The sequence below is a fragment of the Petaurus breviceps genome, unplaced genomic scaffold (genome assembly GCF_028583685.1).
Source record: "Petaurus breviceps papuanus isolate PSGF00001 unplaced genomic scaffold, PetGlider_PUasm1.0 90849, whole genome shotgun sequence".
NCBI classification, from domain to species: Eukaryota; Metazoa; Chordata; class Mammalia; order Diprotodontia; family Petauridae; genus Petaurus; species Petaurus breviceps.
Window position 1 is genome coordinate 26,682,839 of NW_027187361.1, and position 26,855 is coordinate 26,709,693.

Sequence of the window (26,855 nt, forward strand, 5' to 3'; positions counted from 1 at the left end):
TCCAGACTCCCCATGACACGGAAAAGGTCAAAGGTCCCTGGATTAGAATCTAGGGGTCCAGACTCCTATTACAGTGCTTTTTAGAGTGTATCATACTTCTAGGCATGTGCTGGATCCAGCTTCAACCAGCTTTCGATAGCGGAATGTAATTGCTACAATTGTCAGACCTTGATTTATCTTTTTTTCCCCATTGTCTAGATTTAAGAAAGTATTAATAATACAGATCACACTTATGAGTGTGTGTACATGTTTGTTTTTTCTGGAGCCCAGTTGTTAAACATTTACTAGCACACACATACCCCAACCCCCACCCCCATATTGTTTTATAAACATTTCTTGAGTACAACAGAAGGCTCAGGGAATGAAACCAGACTGGAAGCCTGGTGACTGTAGGTTAATAGTAAGGGAAAGAGAGAAGAATAAGTATTTATATAGTACCTATTGTGTGTCAAGAATGGTGACAAGTGATTTACAAACATCTCATTTAATCCTAATGATGAGCGGCACTTACATAGTGCTTAAAGTTTCGAAAAGTATTTTAAATACACTGTCTCATTTGTGCTTCATAATTTCCTTAGATACCTCCAATGTTCCTTGTAAAAATCCAAACCACCAAGTCTTTTGTTCAGACCAGTTGTAATATGTGTGTATTTCTATTAATAACAAAGTTATTCACTAAGCACTTACTATACAATTAGTCCTGTATTGGGTGTTCTATGGCAAAATGCAAAACATGGTTAGTCCCTTTCTTCATGCAGTTTGCAATCCAGTTGGAAGGATTTGTTTAATGTGAAAATGACACAAGACAATATATCAATAAGTGAAAATCTTATGTTATAGTCTACATGTTATGCTATGGCTTAGATGGCAATATCAAAGGTGTGGACAGACAGAGACCAGGACCAGGAGACCCAAACAGTAGTCCTCAGGTCAAGCAAAGGGTTAAGAAGTATGTGGATAGTGGTAGTCAAGCACAGTTGAGAGATCAGAAGCCAGAGTGGTCTGGATAAAGGCCCAGGAGTAGATATTCCTTAGCAGTCATCAAGAACTAATGATTTCTTAGAAATCCAAGGAATTATTCATTTATTCATTCATCCATTCATCTATCTAACCATTCAATAAATATCTTTATTTAGTGCCTACGGTGCTAGCCATTATGGCAGCTACGAAGAACAACCTATAATCAACTTAGGAGACAGAAGACATTCACCAATTATGATGATACATGATAGAATATTTTTAATGTTTTATTGATGCCTTTTATAACTTGACAGGGCAGCTAGGTGGTATAGTGGATAGAGAACCAGGTTTGGAGTCAGGAAGACCTGAGTGCAAATTCAGCCTCAAGACACTTACTAGCTGTATGACCCTGGGCAAGTTACTTCACCCTGTTTGCCTCAGTTTCCTCATCTGTAAAATGAACTAGAGAAGGTCATGGCAAACCACTCCAGTATCTTTGCCAAGAAAACACCAAATGGGGTCAGGAAGAGTCAGATATGACTCAACAACAACAGCATTATAACTTGGTGGTTTTTATAGCATAGTCATTTCCTAATGGTCCCCACTACTATCAATAATTCAGTTCACAAGCATGTTATTAAGCCAGGTAATATTGTAAGTGCTAGAGGTAGGACATAGGGGCCAGACCCATGACTTCATTCATAGAGGGGTGACCCCTCACGGGCACAGGTCTTAGAGAATCGCCAGAAGACTGACACACTAAATGAAATGCCTTGGATCCGTCTCATAGTTACCATGTGTCAGAGGTAAGATTTAAACCCGAATCTTCCTGGCTCTGAAGTCAGCTCTCTGTCCGTGATACCACATGCCTCAGAAGCCCTGAGCATATAGACATTTTTTAAAATGAGGATGTTTCTGCCTTCAGGAAATAGAATAAATTCTATTAGTAAACTGCATTCATACATGAGTATGTATGTAAATATATATGCATATATATTTCTGTATGGATATATACACCCACACCCACACACACTTAGACACACAAGATAATTGTACAGGGGAGGCAGCAGCAGCTGGGGAGATCAGGAGAGACTCCATGTAGACAGTGGTGTATTTTATTTGGGGCATTTAAAGATGTTGAGCCAGAGTGGGGGGTGGGGTGCACAGCCTCGCTCCCTCCCTGCACTACAGGGACTGTCTTGGACCCTTGGGGCAGGTGCTGTGCACATTTTAAGTGTCTGGTAAATACTGATTGATAGATGACCGAATTCCTTTCTGCTTTGTAGTGCAGCCCACCCAACAGCATCTCTGTGTGTGAAGGGCAGGGATCCATCGTCTTTTCTGTCTCTGCACTCCTTCATGCTCCTGTAGCCAAACCTTGTCCATGTTCCCTGTTCTTCTGCTCCCTGACCCTCTCCTCCTCCTCTCCCTCTCTTCCCAGCTTTGCCTGTACTCCCTTCCTCCCAGTTCCTCCCATTATCTCTGGCGTATCCTGGAGGTTGTATTAAAACATGAATTATTCAAGGCTGAAGATGCTACTTGGTTGCCCCTTGTGCCAGTCATAATTAGCCTGTAGCCCTGAAAGAATGTGCACTGGGCTTAATTGTGAGGTCAGCAGGTTTTTGAAGAAGTGAGATGATCCTAGTAAAAGAAAAAAGAGTCTCGCGGACCAGCTTGTGCACGTGCCAAGTATGCTGTCTTTATGGAATTTGTGTTTCCAATTCCCAGGTGTTACTGTTGCTGGTCCTACCTTAGGCTCTGGCCCATCTGCTTCTAGGGGCAACAGTATTACTTTAGCAGGTTGAATCTCTGTGATGCTCCTAAGGGGCTCAAACATCCCAGACCCTTGTGCAAGGCACCTTAGAAAACCTGATGGTGACTTACCAGCAATTTATCAAATGCCTCTTGCATGCTGGGCATGGAAACACGTGCTACAAGTGAATACCAAATCAAATATATTGCCCATGTTTTGGGGGACTGGGAAGATATAGTCATACAAGATACAACATTAAAAAAAAAAAAACACAGTGAATAGAGCACCAGCCCTGGAATCAGGAGGACCTGAGTTCAAATGCACTCTCAGACACTTGATGCGCTTACTAGCTGTGTGACCTTGGGCAAGTCACTTAACCCCAATTGCCTTGCCTTCCCCACTCCAAAGGGGGGAAAACCACAAAACATTTTGCTGCAAGAGCAAAACGCTAAGAGGCCAAATGGCCATATAAGTAAGGTCTGAAGGACTGAGGGTAGAGGAGTGATCAGAAGGGGATGAGAGGAGGAGAGACAGCTGAGTTTGGGTTGTGAAAAGACAATGTATAGGAAGAAGTGGTAGACATGTGAGCTGGCAGTGACGACTGTGTCAAAACCTCAATACCTATCAGCCTCTAAGACTTATTGAGTGATATTTGCTCTAAGTGGATCTCTTGAATACATAGCTAAGTGCTTCTATTACTGCATCATCCTTCCTCATCCCTTCACACTCTTTTGGCTTAATCCTGTCCTTGTTCTGAAAGAGGTCAGATGAAAGCACGAATGTGCAAGTACACTTGAGGCTGAAAAAAAATGTGGTACCAAGGACTTTGGACAATAAATGGTTTTTTCATTGCTTTTTTCTAAAGAAAGATCCACTTTTACTAGGTAAGCTTTTTTTCCCCCAGGAGTAATTATGACTTTGCCCTGAAGCATCCTTATTCTTTAGGACTTTATTTCAGACATTTAAGTTATGTTCACAGGATCACAGAACTAAGGACAGACAGGAACCTCAGTGGGCCTCTGGCACAAACACCTCATTTTGCAGATGAGGAAAATAAGATACAAAATAAGATATACAATAGCATGTGTTTAGGAGGTGACTGCCTGAGGTTAAGGGCAGCTAGGCAGCATACTGGAAAGAAGACTCATCTACCTGAGTTCAAGTCCAACCTCAGGCACTCACCAGCTGTGTGACCTTGTATAAGTCACTTCTCCTGTTTTCCTCAGTCTCTTCATCTGTAAAATGAATTCGAGAAAGAAATGGCAAACCACTCCAGTATCTCTGCCAAGAAAACCCCCAATGCCATCACAGAGAGTCAGACACAACTGAAAAACAATTTAACAATAAGCCTGGGATTAGGAATGCTGGGATCTATGACTATGACCTCGTTAATTCCTCATTGATGAGAAACTGAATTTCTAATATTATTCTTAATATTATTATTATTACAAGTATCATTTAAGTTTGCAAAATGCTTTACAAATATCATCTCATTTGATCCTCACAAGAACCCTGTGAGACAGATGCTACTTTTATCCTCACTGTACAGATGAGGTAGACATATGTGAAGTGACTTGCCCAGGGTCACAGAGCTAGGAAATATCTGTGGCAGGATTTAAACTTGTCTTCCTGACTCTAGGTCTACTGCTCTATACAGTCCTCTAGTTACATAGCTACCTACTATAAAGATACAGCAGCAGACAAACTCCATTTTACTTAAACCCAGTGTTGTCCTAGAAAATGCAGAACCATGCCTTGCCAGGCTTGAAATGCATCAAAGGAAAGATTCTATGCCACCATGATTTCATATCAACCCAATTTAGCTTTTCTACAGAAACCATATCAATTGATAATCCTGATAAATGGGGGTGGGGGGACTCAATGTAACACTAATAAAATAAAAACTTGCCCATTTCACTTCCTTCTCACCAGTAGAAATGTAGGAGCTCAGTCAAGTCCTTGATGGTTAAACATCCTCCCCTCCACCCCATTCCATAATTTCTCTGACCTTTGTGTTTCAGCTGATTGCCTAAAGTCAACATTAGGCAGAAGAGATTTTTTTCTCCCCTTGATTTCCTAATGGTCCCCACTACTATCAATAATTCAGTTCACAAGCATGTTATTAAACCAGGTACTATTGTAGGTGCTAGAGGTAGGACATAGGGGCCAGACCCGTGACTTCATTCATAGAGGGGTGACCCCTCACTGGCGCAGGTCTTAGAGAATCGCCAGAAGACTGACACACTAAATGAAATGCCTTGGATCCATTATCAGAATAGGCTCATTTGCTTTTTTTTTGCCCTTTTTTTGGGAGGGCAATTGGGGTTGAGTGACTTGCCCAAGATCACACAGCAAGTTTTTTGTGTTAAGTGTCTGAATCTGGATTTGAGCTGAGGTCCTCCTGACTCCAGGGTCGGTGCTCTATTCACTGCACTACCTACCTGCCCCAGAAGAGGCTCACTTTCACTCCCTCCCCCCAAGAAGCCTAAGAACCAGCTTTATCTTGTTTTTAAGTGTCAGGTTGGAGAATAATGATGGAATATTTCTGATGGATAATTTTTCCCCTCAAAATCAGCTCACCTTCTCATTGTTCATTTTTTGAAGGCTTAGGGGTAGAAGCAGAAATTTCTCTAATTTTGACATTAAAAGGCCTGTGAATGTACCCAATGGTATTAACTTGGTAGTTGTTAGACATATGCCCGCCTCCATGACCTAGTAATCAGGTACTTAAACATGGAGCTGTTTGTATAAACGGTGCACATCCAGTGTTCTCCTGTGTGCACTTCAATTACCTGGTGACCTAATTATTGGACATTGTAGATGGAATTTCAAATGTGATTTTCAGAAAAATAAGCTCCTTTTCCTTTTCTGATTTCAAATTTGAAAACCATCTGTTACCACTTTTATAAACTGTTTTTTCACTTCACATAAAAGAATAACTAATTAAATTTAAGATCATAGTATTTAGGGCTAGCAAAGACCTTAAAGGTCGTCTAATCCGACCTCTTTATTTTTACAGAAATGGAAACTGATACCCAGAGAGGTTAAGTGATTTGCCAAAAGTTAAGCAGGTAGCTGAGCATCTTGGGGTGCCAACCCAAACCCTTGGATTCCTGGCCCACTATGCCGGGGATGGGGAGCGTGGCTGAACAGCAACGGCATAGACATCTCACAAATGGAAGGTGTAGGTGTCTCCCTGCTGTTGCATCTTCACAGCTGCACCTTCCCACCTCACTTTTCATGACCGATAACATGTTTTAAAGCTGTTTTTTTCTGTGCTGAATGGACTGGACGTATTCAGCGGCAATTATTTTTTCCTTTTGGTTGCCATTATTTGGCAACTTTTTAGTTGTCGTTAAGTCTTTTTTTTTCCTCCAAAGCAGTTGGGCTTAAGTAACTTGCTCAAGGTTACACAGTCAGTTATTTTGTGTGGGTGTTAAGTATCTGAGGCCGGAACCAATCCTGGGTCCTCTCGACTCCAAGGCTGGCGCTCTTGCTCACTGCGCCATCTGGCCGCTCTTGGAAGACCAAAACTTACATCTGGAGTAAAGTAATCTCTGGTAGACATGCAAAGAAGAGATACAGCCTTGATTAGCTAGGAGGTACTTTTGGCTAGCAAAGGAAGAAAGAGATGTTCAGAACAAAATTGTCAAAGGTCCTAGGCAATCATGGAATGAGGAAGGGGCCCCAATCTTCGTGACTCCATTTTGGGGTTTTCTTGGCAAAGATACTAGTCTGGTTTGCCATTTCCTCGACCAGCTCATTTTACAGATGAGGAACTGAGGCAAACAGGGTGAAGTGACTTGGCCAGGGATCGCACAGTTAGGAAATGTCTGAGGCCAGATTTGAACTCAGGAAGATGAAGCACAGTGCTCTAGTCACTCTACCACCTCACCATAAAGTTCCCTACAAGTAGTAGTCCTGCCTCTGCTCAAAGTCGTCCAAGGAAGGGGGACTCATCACCTCTCTAAGCCTCCTACTTTGCTTGTAGGCGACTCTCATTGTTAAGAAGGTTTTCTGGACATCAAATCTAAAATTTCTTTTTTGTAGCTTTCACCCATTGACCCCAGGAACCAAGCAGGACAAGTTGAGACCCTCCCATGTGTGTTAATTCTTCAAATCCTCGAAGGTGGTCTTCTCTAGGCCTTTAAGTATGACTAGTCCCTTCAGCCAGTCCTTACATGCCTTGGACTCAATGCCCTTTACCATCCTGACTGCCTTCTCCAGTTCATGGATGTATTTCTTAAATTATGGCACCCAGAACCGAATACAGTACGCTAGATGAGGTCTGACAAGGCAGTTCCCATGACACTCTCACCTCCCTATTCCTGGAACCTGTGTCCCTCTTAATGCTGCCCAATATTGTATTAGCATTTTGGGCTTCAATATTGCATTCCTGAGTTGTATGGAGCTTGCAAAGTACCCAAAATCCTAGATCCTTTTCAGAAAAGTTGTTATGAAAAACTCAACTCAAATTTTCTGAGCTTTTTCCTCTTCACTCTCACAAGGCAGGGAGGTGAAAAAAATAGGAAAGACATCATTTGAGCAAGTATTTGTCACTAAGAGTTTACAATACTATATGGCATCCAGAAGAAGGCTATGGTCTTTCTTTTCTCTGACCTCAGGGGTCAGATTAGAGTGGGAGAAGGGGGAATGAGATTTTGCACATAAAAAGATCAGAGCAATCCAAGGCTATCTATAGGAGATGCTAAATGTATTTCAGTGAAAACTGTTGAAGCGCTTTCTATGTGCAAAGCATTATGTTGGATGATGCCTATATAATGTTAAATGTCAAAATGTATAATATTAAAAGGTGCTGTATGTAGTCCAAAAGGGGAAAGATCATTGAGGATCAGAGAATTCAGGGAAGGTTTCGTGGAGAATTTGAAATGGACTTTAAGAATGAGCACAGCTTGGGTAGGAAGGTAGTACTGGGGTGAGCAGAGCAGTTCAAGCCAGGAGAAGAAGGCAGATTGGAATGAGCATGGCGTTGTTGAGAGACAGTGAAGAATCTGCACCCTCCCCTGAGTATAGTACGGTGCTAGCCAGTTTTTGCTCACGTTAAGCAAGCGTTGCACTAGTGCCAATTTGGGGTGCTGTTCACTCTTGTCTGGGGACCTTCTTTTGCTATGACTTTAGCATGTAGCCTGGGATAAAGAGAGGCATGGCTGATGGAAAGAGACCAAAGAAGATAGTTGACCATCTTCTCCTTTCAACTGGTTTAAAATCAATTTTCCTTGGCCACCTGCAAACTCAGAGACGGGCTATAGGCTACTAAAATTACATTTTTGCAGACCATTCTCTAAGTGAAACATCAGAAACTTTTTTTTGTCTCCAGCTTGACACAGAAAAGGGGTAAAGGAGGAAGTGACTCTAAAAGGCAGAAAATGACTTTAAATGGTGAAATAAGATTACGTCGGAAACTTGAAAGTGGTAGCTGTGCCAACAAGTTGTATCCTTCCAAGGTAACTAAATTAAAGCAGGCAGTACAGGCAGAGAAGGAAGGATGACTGGATGGGCATGTTAATCAACGGGAAGCAGTAAAAGAGATATTTGGAACAGAGGCTTCTTGGGAGAGGTTGGTTTTTTTTTTTTTTAAAGGATGCGAACTAAGGAAGAAATGTAGACACAGATGAGATGAAGCCAAATGAAATAGCAGCTCCAGAAAGCGAGTACAGACCCTGCTTCGTGTTTGGATTTTAGTGACACATTTGACAGTCTTTCAAGAAATTTAACTTCCCCAATTGGTCTTCCGGCTGGGGTTTTTAGATATAGATGACATTTACTTCCTGGTTTGGAAGAGGGAGTGCTAAAGTTCGTGCTTTTGCGAATCATAGGAACGCTAGGGAAATAGAAAGGGATCCCACAAAATGAGAATAGTGACATTTTTTAAGATGCCAGAGAGACAGATCCTCGTTCCTCATTGCCACCATCACGAAGTATAGAAAACTCAGCCTGAAATGAGGAAGGCCTGAGTTCAAGTATGGCCTCAGACACTTACTAGCTGTGTAACCCCGGCAAGTGGCTGAACTTATTGTTGTCTCAGTTTCCTCAACTGTAAAATGAGAATAATAACAGCACCTATCACCCAGGGCTGTTGGGGGGATACAATGAGTAAAGGACTTAGGAGCTGGCACGTAGTAGGCTCTTAATAAACGATTATTCCCTTCCACTCTTTTCCCTTTAATCAGTGACCTCCACTCTGAGTTTCACTCAATCATTATCTACCATCCAATCAAAATTCTGGTAGCTGTTATCCACCAACGTCCAGGATCCTCCCGTTTTCTTCAGTGAATTCAGTGCCTGGATCCCAGCTTTTTCTCTGCTCCCCAGCTCCTTGCCCTCAGACTTGAGGGCTTTATGTTCTCCAATACCCTCCCCTCCCAATTCTCAGCTACTCATTTTCCATGAACCTCTGCTGCGTCCCACCTTAAGTACACACGACAATGGTCTTGTTTTTCATTGTTCTGTCACCCACAAATGCACTGCTTTCATGTTTATCAACTCTGAAATTCCCGAATCCAATCAGGATTGTCATTCCAATTTCCCTCTTCCTTGCCACGTGTAACTCTGTACTTCCTCTTCACCCTGACTGACCTCCTATCCTTCAGTTCTTCAGTCCTTTTCCAGGCCATCATCACCGCTCTAACTACATTCCCCTACCTTTCCCCATCTTAATCCCTTGGTAAACCCGTCCAAATCTGTATTTTCCTCTTCTCTCAAATCCCTTCTTCCATCTTCCTATCGCTGATCTTGTCCTGTGGAATTTTAGGCTTGTATCACTCCTCCCATCTGCTGCCTTCCTTCACTCCTGCTCATAGCGAGGGGTCACATCAGAGAGAAGAATCCTTACAAATAGAAAGCGATAGAGTCACTTTATTTAAGTTCAAAAACCATGAGATGCAGCAGCAGGGCAGACGTCATAAATGACATATTCCCCTTCTCCATCTCCTTGAAGAATGGTCTAGTGCAGGGGTTCTTAACCTAGAATTTAGGATATTCTTTTTCTAAAAAAATGATAGCTCTATTTAAAGAGTTCATTTCCTTTGGAATCCTATGTATTCTATTTTGTGTATTTAAAACATTATTCTGAGAAAGGCTCCATGACACACAAAAGGGTAAGAAATCTTAGTCTAAATCAGGCCTGCACAACAGACGGCCTGCGGGCTGCTTACAGCTTGTGGCCCACCAAAGGATTCTGGGGGGCCCACAAAAATGTAGAAGATGATGTAATGCGTACTTTGTCAATGCCCCGTTTAACCCACCTTCCACCAGTCCCTACTGTGCGTTCATGTAACTTAGTGGGTGGGTTGCAGATCGCCTCTGATAAGACCAAATGCTGCGTCACACACATCGCTGGAGTCTGAAGAAGTTTTCAGGGCAGCTCTCAGAGCAGACTCCCTGGACTGGTCTCTGCTGATCGATTTAATGTGGGTGCCACCGCCCCCTCTCTCCTGTTTGTCCCATGATCCATGGCAACCAACTGTCATCAGTCTCTGAGAGGATGGGGGTCATATCTTTTTGATGTGTTTTTGGTGTTTATTGGCACTGAACAGGGACAAAGTGAGTGCAACAAAGTAAATTTTTTTTTAACATTAATGTGAGTTCATGATAGATAAAAAAACTTTAGTAAGTGTAATTAATTGATATTAATTGAAATTTCTCCTTTTAAAATATGGCTTACTTACAAAATAGTTTAATCATTAATTATCTTTTACTTGAAAAGTGAGCTGCTAAAAACCTATCTGCAGCCCCAATAAATTTAGCCTATTTTAATTTTGGCCCCTACCTCCTGCCAAGTTGTGCAGGTGTGGTCTAAATTGACCAGCCAATCGGCAGATATTATGTATCTGCTATGTACTGGGCACTGTACTGGGCACTGAGGATACAAAGATAGAAATGAAACAACCCCTCCCCTCAAGAGGTAGAAATGATAGTCTGTCACAGGACATGTGTATGTTTGTAGCAGAAGTTTTATGTGCATGTGTAAGTGTAGCAGAGATTAACTCAATCAGTAGAGACCAGCCCAGGGAGTCTGCTCTGAGAGCTGCCCTGGAAACTTCTTCAGACTCCGGGCGATGTGTGTGACGCAGCATTTGGTCATATCAGAGGTGATAACTCCCTGCCTCCTTCTGGCCATCTGGTGAAGCAGAACTGAAAAGACAGCGAGCGTTTCAGTCTGATGTGCCATGTTAAGTGATCCTGAGCAATGCTCTGGTTCTCCCCTGGCCCTGCTCCTTAATTGCAAGGGAGAAGGCTGCCCTGGCACTTAAAAGAAGAGACAGAGAAATGGCTGAGCCAGCTGTATGTGATTGTGATGGAACACTGCTGGGCTGTAAAAAACCAGCTCAGTGATCTTAGAAAAACATGCCCAGAATAACGAAGAACGAAATGAGCAGGACCGAAAGAACATCGCACACAGCAACAGCACTATTGTTGTAAGAGTGACTTGGAATGAGCAAGTTATTTTGAATATTATAAATACCCAAATTAACTCGAAAGGGCATATGAAGAAAGATGCTCTCTGCATCCAGAGAAGAACAGATAAACAAAAGTATGCACAGAATACTTTTACATGTATGTACACAGATATGTATGCATATATATGCACATACGTGTTTGTGTGTAATGGTAACCATCCTGAAGGGATGGAAGGGGGAAGAAAAAATGTCCATGATAGTTTTGTTGTATTTTTTTAAAGAATAGCAAGTTGTACATTTGCAGTTTCATGTGCAATCATCTTTTTTATTGCACTGGCTTATAGAAATGCTGCTTTTATTCCATAAATTAAAAATAAAGTTTGATAATAATAATGAAAAAAGGAGAGACAACTTTTGGCTGGTTCTCTCTTCCTTTGCTCCTCCAGATGGCATCATATAACTAGGAGACTTTCACTGAGGGGGAGAAAAGAAGATCAGAGTTTGTTGGGCAGGGTGCTGCCCAATGCTGAGGTATCCCTATCTCCAGGATCCAGGGAAGTGTTCAGGGGAACTCTGTGCATATGCTGCCTGGGATGGCCTCAGAGGCCAAGTCAACTTCCAACACATTCTGCTAAAACAGGGCATAAAATATTTACAAAATATATGCAGAAAATAAAGGGCAATTGGTGTGTGTGGGGGTGTATGGGGAAGGAAGTCCTGCCAACTGAGTGTGGGGGGGAGGGCGGGGGGAGGGATCAGGAAAGGTTTCTTGTAGATCGGGAAGTTCTTAACCTTTTTGTGTCATCGACCCTGCTGGCAGTCTGGTGAAGTCTATGAACTCCTTTGCAGAATAATGTTTTTAATTGCATAAAATAAAACACCCAGAATTACAGAGTAAACCAATTCTGTCTAAATAAAAAAAATTAATTCATAGACTCCAGGTTAAGAATCAAAAATGGAGCTTGAACTTAGCTTTATAAGAAACCTGGGCTTCTAGGAAGGAGAGGTGAGGAAAGAATGTGTATTCCAGGCATGAGGAACAGACCACCTGGCAAAGGAACCAGATAGTATCTTAAGTGAGGAATAACTTCCTTCCATCCTTCCTTCTTCCTTCTTATTTCCTCCTCTCCCACCTTTCTTTTCTACTTCCTTCCATCCTTCCTTCTTCCTTCTTATTTCCTCCTCTCCCACCTTTCTTTTCTACTTCCTTCCATCCTTCCTTCCTTCTTTCCTTCTTTCCTTCCTTCTTTCCACTTTAGCTAGACTATAGAGTACCTGATAAAGAGTAATGTATAATAAAACTGAAAAAGTAGGTTGTAGCCAGATTGTAAAAGACTTCAAAGAAAGGCATTTGTATTTGATCTTAGAAGTAATAGGGAGCCAGTATGTATCTACATGGGTAGATATTACGGTAGGCATCAAGCCTACGGTTATAACGTCAGATGTGGTCATATCTGATGATTTGATTTATTCAGAAATAGCCACAGCATGTTTTGCTCAAGTCCTGGATTGACTCCTGGCTTTTAGCCGCATGGGTCCATATAGGGATGATGGGAGGAATCCTAGACAGAAATTAAAACTTGTGAATTTACGTCCCAGCCATGCCACCTTCCACCGGTGTGTCTTTGGCCAAACATCTTCACATCTTGGGCTCTTAGTTTCATCATCTACAGGACTGCATGGTTGTTTTGTAGTTCTGTAGGGCCAGACCAATCAGTATCTAAGGTTCCTTCCAGATCTATATCTATAATTCTGTGAGCCTCTCTGAGATGATTTACTCATCTGTAAAATTTGGAAGCAATACTAGCGCTATGGCAGGATTGCAAGAAAAACTCTTGGTAGCCTATCAGTTTGCATTGCTGTGGTTGTTATGGGTAACCATTTGGGTTCTGAGCTTGCATATTTACCTCTATGTTGCCTTAGCCTGCAAGGGAGTGGGAGTGTTCATCAGATAGGGAGAACCGAAAGTTGGGCTTTTCCTTGAATAATACTATTAATAATATGTAAATTATTTATAATAATATATATGATATAATGTAATAGATACTACGGTGAGATATATAGTAATGATATGTACCTATTTATATGTGCCAGGCAGTCTGCCAAGCACTCTAAAGATATTATCTCATTTGATCCTCACAATAACTCTGCAAGAGAAATGCTATTATTATCCCTGTTTTACAGATGAGGAGACTGAGGCAAACAGAAATGAAGTGACTTACTCCTAGTAAGTGTCTGAGTGCAGATTTGAACTCAGGTCTTCCTGCCTCTATGCCCAGGCCTCTAGCTACTGTACCACCTAGCTATCCAGAATATAGCACTTCACCCTAATTCTAGACCTGTCTATATCAGGAGAGCCATCATGGCCTGGTGGATAAAGAACTATCTTAGAAGTCAGAAAGTTCTGGATTCAGGTCCTACTTCTGACACATACTAGCTTTTAGCTTCTAGCTTCTCAGTACGCTAAGCTAGTAGTCTTGGGGCAGCTAGGTGGCGCAGTGAATAGAATACTGGCCATGAAGTCAGGAGGACCTGAGTTCAAATTTGACCTCAGACACTTAACACTTAACTAGCCATGTGACCTTGGTCAAGTCACCTAATCCCAATTTCCCTGCCTTCCCCCCTCTAAAAAAAAAAAAGAGAAAGTAAGCTAGTAGTCTTCAAAGGGTGATTTTAGGGACCCTTAGAGGTCTTTTCAGGGAATCCTTGAGTCAAAACTCTTTTTATAATGTTTCAGGTTTTTATAGTAAATACCAATAAATATAACCCAAATAAACAAAAAGTTCTTTGGAGTCTTCAATAATTGTTAAAAGTATAAAGAGGGCCTGAGACCAGAAAGTCTGAGAACCTTTGGTCCAGGCTATTCACTAAGAAGATTTAGTTGCAGAAAATGTACTGACCTGCATTGGCAGAAGGAGTTTCCTCACCTGATAAGGATTCCCTAGATCAATAAAATCCTAAATCCAGTTATTCTCTCTATCCTTATCTACACGATACAGGAATAGGGCTTCCCCAGAAGTGGAGAATCAGGCTTCAGAGAATACCTGAATGACCGTGTGAACTTTGCCTTCTTTCTCCACTTAACCCACACCCCAATCCCAACCCTGCCTCATGTGGGGCCATAAAGCCCTGGTAAATGACAGCTTACTCCCTTTAGCCCAGGAAAAACCAGATGAAACTGAGATTACAAAAGTCAGAGAGGAAAACATTTCCTGCATAACTCCTTCATTCCAGTCTGTAGAAGTCAAGGCTTCTCCTGACAATGCTCAAGCCCTCCTTGATGGGAAAAAAAAAATGGGAAAGGTTTGATTTGGAATTTCAGCATCGGATTTGGAGTCTTTGAGATCAGAAAGGGCCCAGATCAGGCAGCCAGGTGTAGTCAGCTTGTCACGTGACCTGGAGAAAGAGCCTCGTACCTTGGATTGATAAGTGAGAGTGGCGACAGCCTGACACTGGTGAAAGCAGTGCCTGCTGTGCTGGCACGTTTGCTTTTCCTCTTGAATGGAGACTGGGAGAGATCCAACCACAGTTTGGTGGAAGAAGAATATTTATTTTCATCTAATTGCTTTAATGAGCAAGAGATCAGCAGGTGCCACATGGGTGTTAATTTGCAACTTGGGACTTTTATAAGAAAAAAAATCAAATTCTTTTTAAATTCTTCTTTTATTTCTTTTATGTTCTATATGCTTTTCTTTCCATGTCTGTATCTTGTGCCATTGGAGATAGTAGCCAGAGTCATCCCAGGCTGCCAGCTTCTGCCAGACTGGGCATATCCAGTAGAAAGTAGACTCTGGAGAATAAGGACTATTACATTTCTGTTCATCATAACCACAGTGCCTAGGACAGTGCTTAGTATATCACAGGTGCTTAATAACTGCACGCTAATTGGTTAATTGGAGGGCAGCTAAGTGTTGAGTACCTGGCTCAGGAAGACTCATGTTCCTGAGTTCAAATCCAGCCTTAGACACTTACTAGAGTGTGACCTTGGCAAGTCACTTGATCCTGTTTGCCTCAGTTTCCCCATCTGTAAAATGAACTGGAGGAGAAAATGGTAAGCCATTCTAGCAGCTTTGCCAAGAAAACCCCAAATGAGGACACTCAGAGTTGGACATCACTGAAAACAATACAACAATTGATTAATTGATCGAATAACCTGGGACTAGTTTGGGTTACGACAGCCCTTCTTCTTAGACATATCTACAATGGGTTTCAGTCAGAGCAGTGCAATAGAGGGCCAAGGGGCCACTTAGTTACTATATTTAGGTATGTGAAATATTTTTAAGAGGGTAATATTCATCTCCATTACACAGAGAAGACTAAATATAACTACATGTGATTTAATCAGAATGGAGAAATCCCAGTGGGGGAACTCCCTATAGATCACCACCCACCAATCTGTACTTTAGTAGAGACATTCCAGGGAGTTACCTGAAGCACACAGAGGTTAAGTGAGTTGTCTGGGCCATCATGAGGTCATAGATTTAGAGCTGAAAGGGGCAATTTAGTCCAGCCGCTCTGGTTTCGTAAATGGAGCCAGTGTGGCCCACTCTCACAGCTAATGATTATTAGAGACAGATTCACACAGGAGCAGGATTCGAACCCAGATTTACTTGGCACCAAAATCCAGCACCCTCTCCACCATGCCAGACTGCCTCATACTAGAGAAAATAGTTAAAATCATGTAAGAGATTTCAGCTGGCTATAAGAAAGAATTCATTTACAGGGATTCTTCACCTTTTCTGTGCCATGGATCCCTTTGGGTCTTTGGCGGTCTGGTGAAGCCTGTGTATCTCTTCTCAGAATAATGTCTTTGAATAAATACATAAATTTCAGTTAGAAGTTATTGAAAATAAAGATTTTTTTTCCTTTTCCCCATCCTACTTCATAAGGCACTGAAATCTGCCTGCAGACCTCAGATTAAGAACATCATTGACCAAGGGCGGCCAGGTGGCTCAGCGAGTAAGAGCACCAGTTCCAGTGTTGGGACGACCTGGAGATCGAATCCTGGGCTCAGACACTCGGCACCACACCCAGAAATAACTGGCCGTGTAACCTTGAGCAAGTTACTTAACCCCAATTGCTTAAAAAAAAAAATAAATATAGGGGCAGCCAGGTAGCACAGCGAGTAAAAGAGCACCGGCTCCAGTGTTGGGACGACCTGGAGATCGAATCCCGGGCTCAGACACTTAGCACCTACCCAGAAACACCTGGCCGTGTAACCTTGAGCAAGTTACTTAACCCCAATTGCTTAGGGGTGGGCGGGTGGCTCAGCGAGTAAGAGCACCGGCTCCAGTGTTGGGATGACCTGGAGATCGAATCCCGGGCTCAGACACTCAGCACCACACCCAGAAATAACTGGCCGTGTAACCTTGAGCAAGTTACTTAACCCCGATTGCTTAAAAAAAAAAAAAAAGAACATCATTGACCTAAAAACAAAGAACTAGGTCATTCCAAAGGTCCCTTCCAGAACTAATATACTAATAGTGTATTGATTTTATGATTTCTTGAAATCCTTTGCAGCTCTCTCGTGGTGCAGGGGGAAGAATGCTCAATTTGGAATCTGAATCCTGACTATACTACTTCCTACCTGGAGCAAGGCCCAAAGCCTCAGGCTTCCTGTCTGTAAAATGAAGGACTAGATGATCTGTCGTCCCTTTTTGCTTTCAAACTATGTAATCCTATGATCTTATACGGTTTAGTGGCTTGCCTTCTGGTTGTCCATACCGCTGCCTGCCAGAATGTATGAAATTAGCATTTTCCTTTGGGCAGGAGTTAAAGACTGTATTCCTGAGATCCTTGACTTATGTAAACATTTGTTCTCTACATGGGCATGAACAAGTATACTAGCTAGAAAAGTACAGCTAGCTGGCACAATGGAAAGACTGTAGGAGTCAGGGAGACCTGAGTTCAAATTCTGCCATTAACTGTGTGGCCCTGGGCAAGTCACTTAACATCTGTGTGTCTCAGTTTCCTTAACTGTAAAATTGGAATAAAACAGTGCCTACCTCACAGGATTAATGTGAAGATCAAATGTGTCAAGATATGCAAAGTGTTTTGCAAACCTTAAAACACTCCATACAGTAATTTATATTATTTTTATTATTTATTTATAGATAATATATAAGCTATATTGTTATATATTTATTTATTTTAATCATTATTATAACAATTTATGCTATTGCTAAGTAAAACCTTTCAGATATTCCATATATTCAAGATTTATATAATATTGCGGAGAGAATTTTCATGGGAATGAGTGTTACCCTAAGAATCGGTTCTGTACTTCATGCAGTCATTATGGGGAAATATGCTTAATTGTGTTTCATTCCTTGGTCCTTATGCTTTGCATAAGCCTTTCCTCCCATTTCTTTTTCTTCTCTTTTTTCTTTTTCAGTCAGATGTCATGGATCAGAATTTGTTGAATTTCCTTCCAGAACAGGAACATTCCGAAGTTTATAAGATGCTTTCTTCTCATATGCTTGTGACTGACTCTTCCTCTCCAGAATACTTAAAATGTAAGTTTGGTTTTACTATTGGAATAGGATTTTCATTTTTGAAAAAGCGATATCTCAAGAGTAGTTTCAGAAAGAGAAACTGATTGCAAGAATAATTATTCTACATAACAGATTTTTTGTGGCCCTTAGAGATATAGCTCAAGTTTAAAGCAACAGCTGCCATTTGATGAATTATGAAGACAAAAAAAGTAAAAAATGTACATTTTAGCAGGGTCTAATGAGCCTGATGAGGTTATGCCTCAGTTGGGCTAAAGCTAATAGATGTTCACACAAAGTCTGGCACAAATGTGAGTCCCTGGGTGTTTGGAGGGCCACCAAACTGTCTAGAGAGAGGCAAACTGGCCCAGATTGGGGAAAAAAAGGACAGGTTAGAGCTTCTCTACTGGTCAGTATTAGGATGAGTCCCCTGAGTAGTCACTGCCCTTTTGAGAGAGACCAAGAAAGAAAAGAAGGAATGAATAAATAAACAAATAAATATATTTTCTTTTTTATGTTTGAAATATGAGAAAATTCAGCTTAGAAAAAATCACAACTCACTTTTCATATTTAACAAAAGAATTTGTTATTCAAGGCAGAGATTCTGCTGGTGATGATGCATTCTAGAATCCTTGAACTCTCTATTCATCTTGCAAGGCCAATCGCTGTGTCTACACAATGTGAAACATGTGGATGGAAAACTGAAAAATTCTATCAAAAATCCAGATGCTTTGTCTACATGATGCCAAACATCTGAATATTGAAATACATCCGGGTTTTTTAATCAATTTTTTTGTTTGTTTAAAATCCAGATGTCTGGCAGCATGTAGATAAAGATGACATCCTGATCTTTTTTTTCAGGCCAGTCCTCTCATTTAGGAGGATTTTTGTCCCCATAAAAACACAGAGGGCAAGACCTTAATTCTTAGTGAAATGTCTGTCATTTAGTGAAGCATATAAAATTACATTTATAAGGGTAGCAATGATTCTTTGCCCATGTTTTCAAATTTTAACCCATTTTCCATGACAATTTATTTTGTTATCCTTCTGTACTTCAAAGCAGAAAAAAAAAATAAAAGAGAAAGAGAGGCTTATATGAGGAGTTTACTTTTAATATACCATACAAAAGCAGCCACGGCTAATCTATGCTGACATAATCAACCTCAGACATTTGTGAGCAAATCAAGACTAATTGTGTCCAAATGTGGGATATAAAATGTCTATGAAGTTTAGAAAGAAAAACCTATATGGCAAAGGTTATAAACAGGGCCTACCAGTCAGTCATAATGAGAGAACTATCCTGGCAGTGTCTGAGCAGACTAAATTCATGCAGGAGTTTTCACAAAGACACCACTTGTTTAGTCTAGTTTCTGTGTAATGCTCATATCTCCTCTCTCCCTTCCTTTTCTTTTTAATGATCCAGCTGACAACGATTTAGAGTTTTATTGTCATCTTCTCAGAGGCAGTTTGAACCCAAAGGAATTTCCAACATATGAATACATAAAATTTGTAGGAAATTTTCGGTCCTACAACAATGGTAAGCTTTAATTGTCATATCCATGTTTTGCTGCATTTTATCATGCAAATGTGCATATTGGGGCAAAGGAATGGCAGAGTACAGAGGAGGAAGAATGTGTGTTTCAGATTTTGACTTGAATTTTAGAGCCCTTGAGATACATTTTTATATTCTTAAAAAGTACCGGCAGCTTGTTAGGAACCTGCCCTTACATCACTTCGTGCCAGTTCTGAGATTCCACTGAAATTCAGGTTATTTATTTTTTGGTTGATAAAATAATCATGCACTTTAATAGGAACAACTTGTGGTTAATGAAGAACAGGCTTTTAGCTTATATACACTTGGGCTTAAATAGTTCTTTTTTTCCACTAAAACACACAAAAACTTGGATTCTCCCTCTTCTCCCCTTGTTACAACTGGACTACTGGTGAAATGTTTCAGTCCTGATGGCTCAGTAACATAGACTGAGTTGACTAAGTTTCTTTCTAAATAGGTAAAGGGAAATGTGGTGTTTTAACAATCTCTTAATGCCTGAGTTAAGTGTAGTGTGGACAGTCTGAACTTTAGAATCCAATGGCATTGGCATGGCTTTGGTCCAATAGACTCATAGTGGGTTAGTTTAGTTAACTTTTATTTACTATGACAATAAGTTCAGAGTTAACTAAGGCAGAAGCAGCAAAAATCGTGACAAGAGCCATTATCTGTGTGCCAAGTCATTTCTAATTTTTGCCAATTAAGTAAGAGAAATTCTACCTTGCTTCTTCTCCATTCATTTAAGTTAGCCATATATATCAGAAGCTGGACCTGAACCCTTGTATTTCCTGACTCCAAAGAGAAATCTATCAAATGTGCTGCCTTCCCACCATTTGTGACAACATGAAAATGTTCACCAACAAACAAACCCCTTGGAAGAATAGTTCCCATTGAAACACACCCTGCCTTAACACTAACATCTTCCCCTCCTCATTAGGCTAACATCCTTGTTGGTCTGTCTCTCACTAATTGTTGGTAAGAGCCTCTAAGAGGATGATTTGAATATCAAAGAATTTAGAGAGGACCCTGAAAAATTTTAAGAAAGCCTGGATATTTTTGCAAGACTGACCTTCTTTGATTGGTACTGCGAAAACAAATTTGAAGTGAAGGATGCTATATCCTAAAAAAAAAAATGCTAGTTGAAACAACATTTGATTTAGTCTTTGTTAAGTCTAAGAATTAGTGCCACATCTTTTCACTCAAGAAGTACATTTTATTAAATATAAAATGAAATAAGCTTTTATTTTCTTTTTCAACTTAAAGACCCAATTTAACCTTTTTCTCAGTTTCCCACAAAATGTTGGTCCAAGTTTTGTGTAGATTGACTTAAAGTGACCTTTTTTCCAGTACCATTTATTCTGTGATGACAATACACTTAACTTACTATACTTAACTTTTTACGTGATTATTTGAGCAGAGAGACAGTACCATCAACTAGGGGAAGTTTTAAAAAGCACTTGAGCTGAGCTTTGAAGGGAATTAGAAATTCTGAGAGAGAGATGAGGAGTTTTGGATATGCAAAGGCATGAACGTAAGAGTTTTGTTGTCGTGAAGTCATTTTTGTTGTGTCCAACTCTTTCTGATCCCTTTTTGGGTTTTCTTGGACATAAGAGATAGAATTCTAAATTTACAGAATAGCAAGTAAGTCAGTTCACCTGTAACATGGAACGTGTGGAAGGAATTCAGGTTAAATAAGTCTGGAAAGGTAAGCTGGAATCAGGTTGTGAAGGGCTTTGAATTCCAAGCTAAGAAGTTTCAGTTACCTCTTAGAGGTATTAGGAAGTCACCAAAGGTACTTTAACAGACAGTGACATAGTCACACTTGTCCTTTAGCAAGACTAACCAATGTTTTCTAGAATTGAGAGAAAGGATTTCTACAGGAGGCTTTTAGCATGCATTTAGGTCCACCATAGCGGTAGTAAACAATTGTCTGAGTAGGGCTTGGGCCAAACCAGTGTTGAGAAGTACAAGGCAATAGGTTAGTAAAAGAGATAAAAATAGCAACAAAGGATAAAATTAACTAAATTAAATAAGTTCAGATAGGTAGACCCCATGCTTTACTCAATCCCTTGTCCGATTCTCAGATCAATGAAATGAAGCTGTCAGTGGAGACAATGGTAAACTGCTCTTCTAGAGGTCAGAGTACTTGAAAGGAAACTCCACCCTGCCTCTCCTTCCTCCTAATATTTGCCAGAACAGTAAGAAATAAGCATCCTTTGCTCCTCCTTAAATTAAACATAGTAAAGAGAAATTAGAGTCTGATACCCTTAGTTGGAAGTGGCTGACAGTCTTGGTCACCATGCAGCCAATGAGTATTTTATTGAATAAAGAAAGGAGATGAATAGTTATTATGTAAGCCCTCTGTCTGTAAAAACCCCTCTGTGGAGTTTCTGATTCCCCTTGACTCTTAGGGAGCCCCATGTGACAGCAAAAGAAATCCTGTGATAATCACACAGTCCTCATTTACATTATAACACATATATACATTTCTAGTGACCCTTTCAGATTTGCCTTTCATCTGGACTAATGTAAACAGGTTTTTAAAGTTTTTTCTTAAGGTACTTGAATAATGGCAACATTTGGGAGAATGGGGGGACCAGACCTGTGATTTCATCGAAATAGGGAACTTGCAGTTAGGAAACTCCCTTCACCAGTGCCAGTCTTCCATAGTCCTACAACTTCATGGGGGCCTTGAGAGGTTAAAGGAGTTGCCTTGGGGGTGGAGGGTGGGGAGTCACGTGGCCAGCATTGTCAGACGCAGCAATTGAACCCGAGTTTTCTTTCCACTCTACCACACTGCCTCTTATTACAATCATGTTATAGCCCTTGAAACAGCATAGTATATCCTAGGTACAACCATGAATTGATAGGAAAGACTTAATGAACCCTGGTATTTATGTGTAGGTGTATATGTATTTGTATATGTGCCTGTGTAATTAAAGAAAACCTATCTACTGTATAATTGGCTGATAAGCTATAGAGATTGAATCCTTTGTGAAATTACACTTCCAAAATCTCATTAAGATGATTCTGAATTTCCTTGTGGCGTTTGCTGCCATTTTTCATTTTTTAGACATTTCCAGGGAAGTACACAGACTTAATTTTGGGTACCTGAAACTATTTCATTTGCTGGGTTTCATTTACTCTTTTCTCAAGTTGAGACTGTTTTTGCCTGAAAAATGTGTTGAATTATGTGTGATTTTCTTTGGAAAGGGTGTGGGCAGAGTGTTACTGTTGTGAACATTGGAAGTGGGAAGCTTGAAAATGAAAGAATTAAAGTTTGTTAGAGCCCATTTTACAAACCCAAAGCAGGACTAGGAAAAGCATATTCTTCATTCTCCACTGGCTGAGATTACAGGGTGCCCTCCTAGGGGGATTCTGAAATATACAGCAGGGAGAGAACTGGGCCAAGTTCTCATTCTGGGGTCCATGAACTTGAAAAAAAAATCGATAAATATATTGCAATGCAATTAGTTTCCTTGCTAATCCAAGGTGTTTTATTTTATTCATTTAAATACATTGGCTTGGGAAGTCTTCTATAGACTTCACCGGTCTGCCACATGTGTTTGTGAGGCAGAAAGGTCAGGAACCCCTGACAGAGATTCCTGTAGCCTTTTTTTTAGGTCTTCCCTTCTCTTCCTTCCACTTTACTGTACCTCCTCTTAGGCACCTTTGTGCTGTTTCCTTACCTTAATGTCCTTCCTAGGCCTTCCTTCCCTGGAATACCCCGAGCTCTTTTCATTTGCATCTCCCCATCATAGGCCATCTATCTGGGAGTCATGTGGTCTAATGGAAAGAGCTCTCATTTTGCCCTCTGCTACCAGTGCAACCTTGGGCAAATCACATCAGTTCCTATTTGTAAAATTAGGAGGCTGACTAGACAACCTCTGAGGGGGCTTATAGATCTAAATCTATTGCTCTCTAAATTAGCCTTTAGGACCCTTTCAGGTGACCCTGGGGGGAGAGGGAAATCTTTTAAATCACTGTGAGCTACAATATTAACGAGTGGTTGGGACTTACTATGTAACTTATCTCAGATAACATTTTAAGTTTAAAAAAGATCTTAACTCGAAGTAACTTCCAACACTGTCAGCATCAGTGAGGGAAATTTGGGCTAAGGAAGGTCTCTCCATGACTCAGAAATCACCATGAAGACAGTTCTCTCTCTCCCCCCGACAATGCAGAGATTCCTCTGATGAGTATTCAGAATATCCGGCAGGATGCTGGGTACCTAGGAGTGCCCATTCCATATAACTTGCAGCCAGGAGTCAGGGAGGGGGAGCACCTTTGCTTGAGTTACCCACATTGATTTATGCATTTGGACAGTTCCAGATTCAGCAGGTAATTGTGCAACTCTGCCTCCCCCCACCGGGTTCTCTTTTACTTCTAGCTTTATCAACACAGCAGCCATTGCTCAAACACTTTAGAAAAATAGAGCTTTCTCTTACCCCAGTATTTGTACATCTTGGTTACTCCTTAGGAAAAGCTCTTCACCGTCTGCCACAGATGTTCCAAGAGAAATGGTAGGGGAAAATTTCTGCTTTTTTTAACCAAGATTTTTAATAAATATGAAAAGTGGGGTGTGTTTTTTGTGTATCTGGAAATGAGAAGAGAAACTTATCTTTAATTAAAGATTTTCCATTTTTGTAAAATTTCAAGCCGTCAGTCAATGTGAAACCTCCTAGAAAATTTTAAGCTGAACTTGTAGCCACATCTCCCTTCATCTTCATTTATAAAAATTATCTTAATTCTTCATGATGTCTGTGTTATAGAGATGCACATTAAGCACTTGCCTGGACAAGTGATTTTTTGTTCTGTCTTCCTGAAATAGGTTTGAAATAAAATTTTCTTGGCCCAATCTCCATAGTTGCATTGCCCCATGGAAAAAATACTACATCTGTTGAAGAAACTTATCCTTTCTTACTCCCTGCAATGTCTTCTGAATCATAATTGGTAAAGTTTTTCATTCCATACCACAGCCCTTTTTCCCATCTTGCCCCTTCAACCAATCTTGTTCCACTTTATTTGCATGGAAATGACTTGATTTTTTTTAAAGGATTGATAAATTTTGATTTAACATGCCCTAATAAGTTGACAAAAATTGTCAAATGATAACCTTATGCCAAAAAGAAGGCACCCCTTCATTATGTCTCTAATCCTCCTCCCTCAGAATTGGAATCAAATATTTGTCTGTCTGAGATCCAGAAAGCAGTATTTCAAAAGTGGCTGGTATGGTTCCAAATAGGTCACCCTCAGTAAACATTCCCCTCCAGGCTTTCCAGAAACCACACACCACAGTATAAAAGTTTCCTTGCCCTCATTTTACCTACCAGTCTCTAACCACACACCCAGAGTTGAAATTCACATCTGGCAAAATTTAGACTTTTCAACTTATACAACACTTGGGTTTCATATGTTTCATGGGACTTATTAATAGAAATAAATAACCTGAATGGGGTTGCCTCATTTTATGGTTTTGGATAATCTCTATCTTATGTTTTTTCTTAACCGAGTCGCACTTATTGAGTTGTCTTAGGTAAAAGAACAAGCTGGCCATTGTGCCTGACCTCTCTGCGGCTGAAGATGTAAATTTGGCAACCAGCAGAGCCTTCTTCACTGGTGCTTCTGACCCCATTGATTAGTGTTCCTAGAAATAAGAAGCAAAGAGCGCCCTCTGACTTTATGGAGAAGTTTCTTTTCCTCTATCTGTAAAGTGCATACTCTGCAAAGATTTGTTGTTTGAAGAGTTAATATCATCATCCAGAATAGACTGTAATCAAAAATTACTATCTTGCTGTACACAACCCTAAAATATCCTAAGCTTCATATATAAAAAGATGCTGTGAAAACTTAGCAAATTAAAATTAGGAGGACATTTATATGGCTCATCCAAGTACCTTCCTACTTTCTCTCCCTCGATAATGGACCCATTTTCTATGCGGCATCCCTGTTGTTTCTAGGGTAAAGTGCATACTCCTCTGTTTGGCATTGAAAACCCTTCACAAACTACCCATGTTCTTTCTTGCTGTACTGAATTACAGATTCATCTCCCACACAATCTGTAGTCCAACTAAACTGACCTATTTGGCCACGTAACAGCCAAAAAAAAACAGAAAATGGAGGGAGTGGCAGGTTTTTAAAATGTGCCTCAAATTCCTTATGAGAAATAATTAAGAGCTATAGCATCAGCCCAAATAAACTCCATCTAAGTTCCTTATGCAATTTTCAGGCTCTCGCCTCTCACCCATCATCTCCTCATCTCTCTCTATGCTACAGAAGTGTGGGAAAAGAGAGAACAAAAGTTACCTTGGCAAGTCAGACAGCCCCCATTGGCCAGAAATGGCCTGTGTTATTTTGCGGATGCCCTCCAAAAAGCCCAATAACCTAGCATTCATAATGCATTCAACTAAGCATGTTGTGAAGAGAGAAAAGACAAGACAGAAGATTGTGTTTAATTAGCGGGAGATGATTCCTCATGAATGCACAGAAGATTACTTTTCCGTGAAAATTTCCTCACAGTGGCCTGAACTGCCTGAACACTTGTCACAAATGGGGACTGGGGGCTTTGATTCTTCCTTTAACAAAGAAGTGTGGTATTGTTTCCTGTCCCTTTACGCCTGCTTTGTTTTTGTCGCTGTTGTTGTTTATTCTGGAAAGTGCTGATAAAGTTATTTGTCTTCGTCCTTATAGGCTGTTAGCTGTTACCCTACAGCTGGTGTATCCAATTTATCACACGCAGGCCATCTCTGATCAGAATACAGAATTGTTTAGCCTTAATGTAAGATACAATAAAATTGGAAGCAAGCCAGAAAATCCCCATTTCTCTTCACAGGCTGTTAAGCAGTTTTAAGGTACCCCCATTCCCATTTTTGCCCTCAGGTCCCACCTCGTATTCCTTTTGCAACAAATCCCCAGGCTACCTAAAACCTCTCCACTCCTAACCTCTTGGCCTCCTGTCATTGCTGATTTGGGGGTTCTCCATTATTTGACTTATGCAAATAATGAATCTGGTCTTTTCTGTTCTTAGGAGATCCTTCTTGACCTTTTGGGTTACTTCAGTCAGCTGGTGATGGAGAGAGTTAGGCTTCTTCCTTTAATTAAGGTGTCCAGGGAACCCCCTGGTTCAAAGCAAAAGGGTTGTCCGCAGGCGAAAGAACAGTGAAAGAGGGCATAACAGAAAAAACTGAGCTTCATAGAGTCTTCCGAAGGTTTGATCATCAGCTTGAAATAGATTTTACTTAGGGTGCTGGTATCAAACCTTTTGTGTTCAAAGGTTATACCAGAAACTCACAACCCCTAGTAATAACTACGAAAGCCAGAAAGACCCCAAATACAGACCTGGTAACAGACTTTGTCTTCTGAAGGCCATAGAGCATCATTACAAGGTTAACCAGGGGATGGGTTTTTTGTTTGTTTTTTGTCTAAGCAATTGCCGTGGACAGACAGAAAAAGATCCACATTTGAAGTAAGCAGGAATTGGAGTCACTATGTATCTTATTTAGAGGAGGAAAGTACTTTGTTTTTTTATGTTAACCAGCCAGCTTATGATCACAGGCAGTTGGTGAATTATCCAGACAATTGCCTGAATTCTTTGCCCAGCTTTGAAAGTGATCAAAAGTCTGATCAAACCAAGCACTTTCTTCATTTGTTAACTAATTCCATCAAAGGCTTGGAAAAGCCAG

The 26,855-nt window shown here is 40.6% G+C and overlaps 1 protein-coding gene across 8 annotated transcripts in view; it reads left to right on the forward strand.

Annotated features, from left to right (window-relative positions):
- NPAS2 (neuronal PAS domain protein 2) overlaps nt 1-26,855 on the forward strand; it is a 247,683-nt gene that overhangs the window by 177,521 nt on the left and 43,307 nt on the right. For all 8 annotated transcript variants that reach the window (XM_069073028.1, XM_069073027.1, XM_069073021.1 and 5 more), the window contains exons 6-7: nt 17,528-17,648; nt 19,048-19,161. In XM_069073028.1, coding sequence (XP_068929129.1) covers nt 17,528-17,648; nt 19,048-19,161 — 235 coding nt within the window. The remainder of the gene's footprint in view (nt 1-17,527; nt 17,649-19,047; nt 19,162-26,855) is intronic.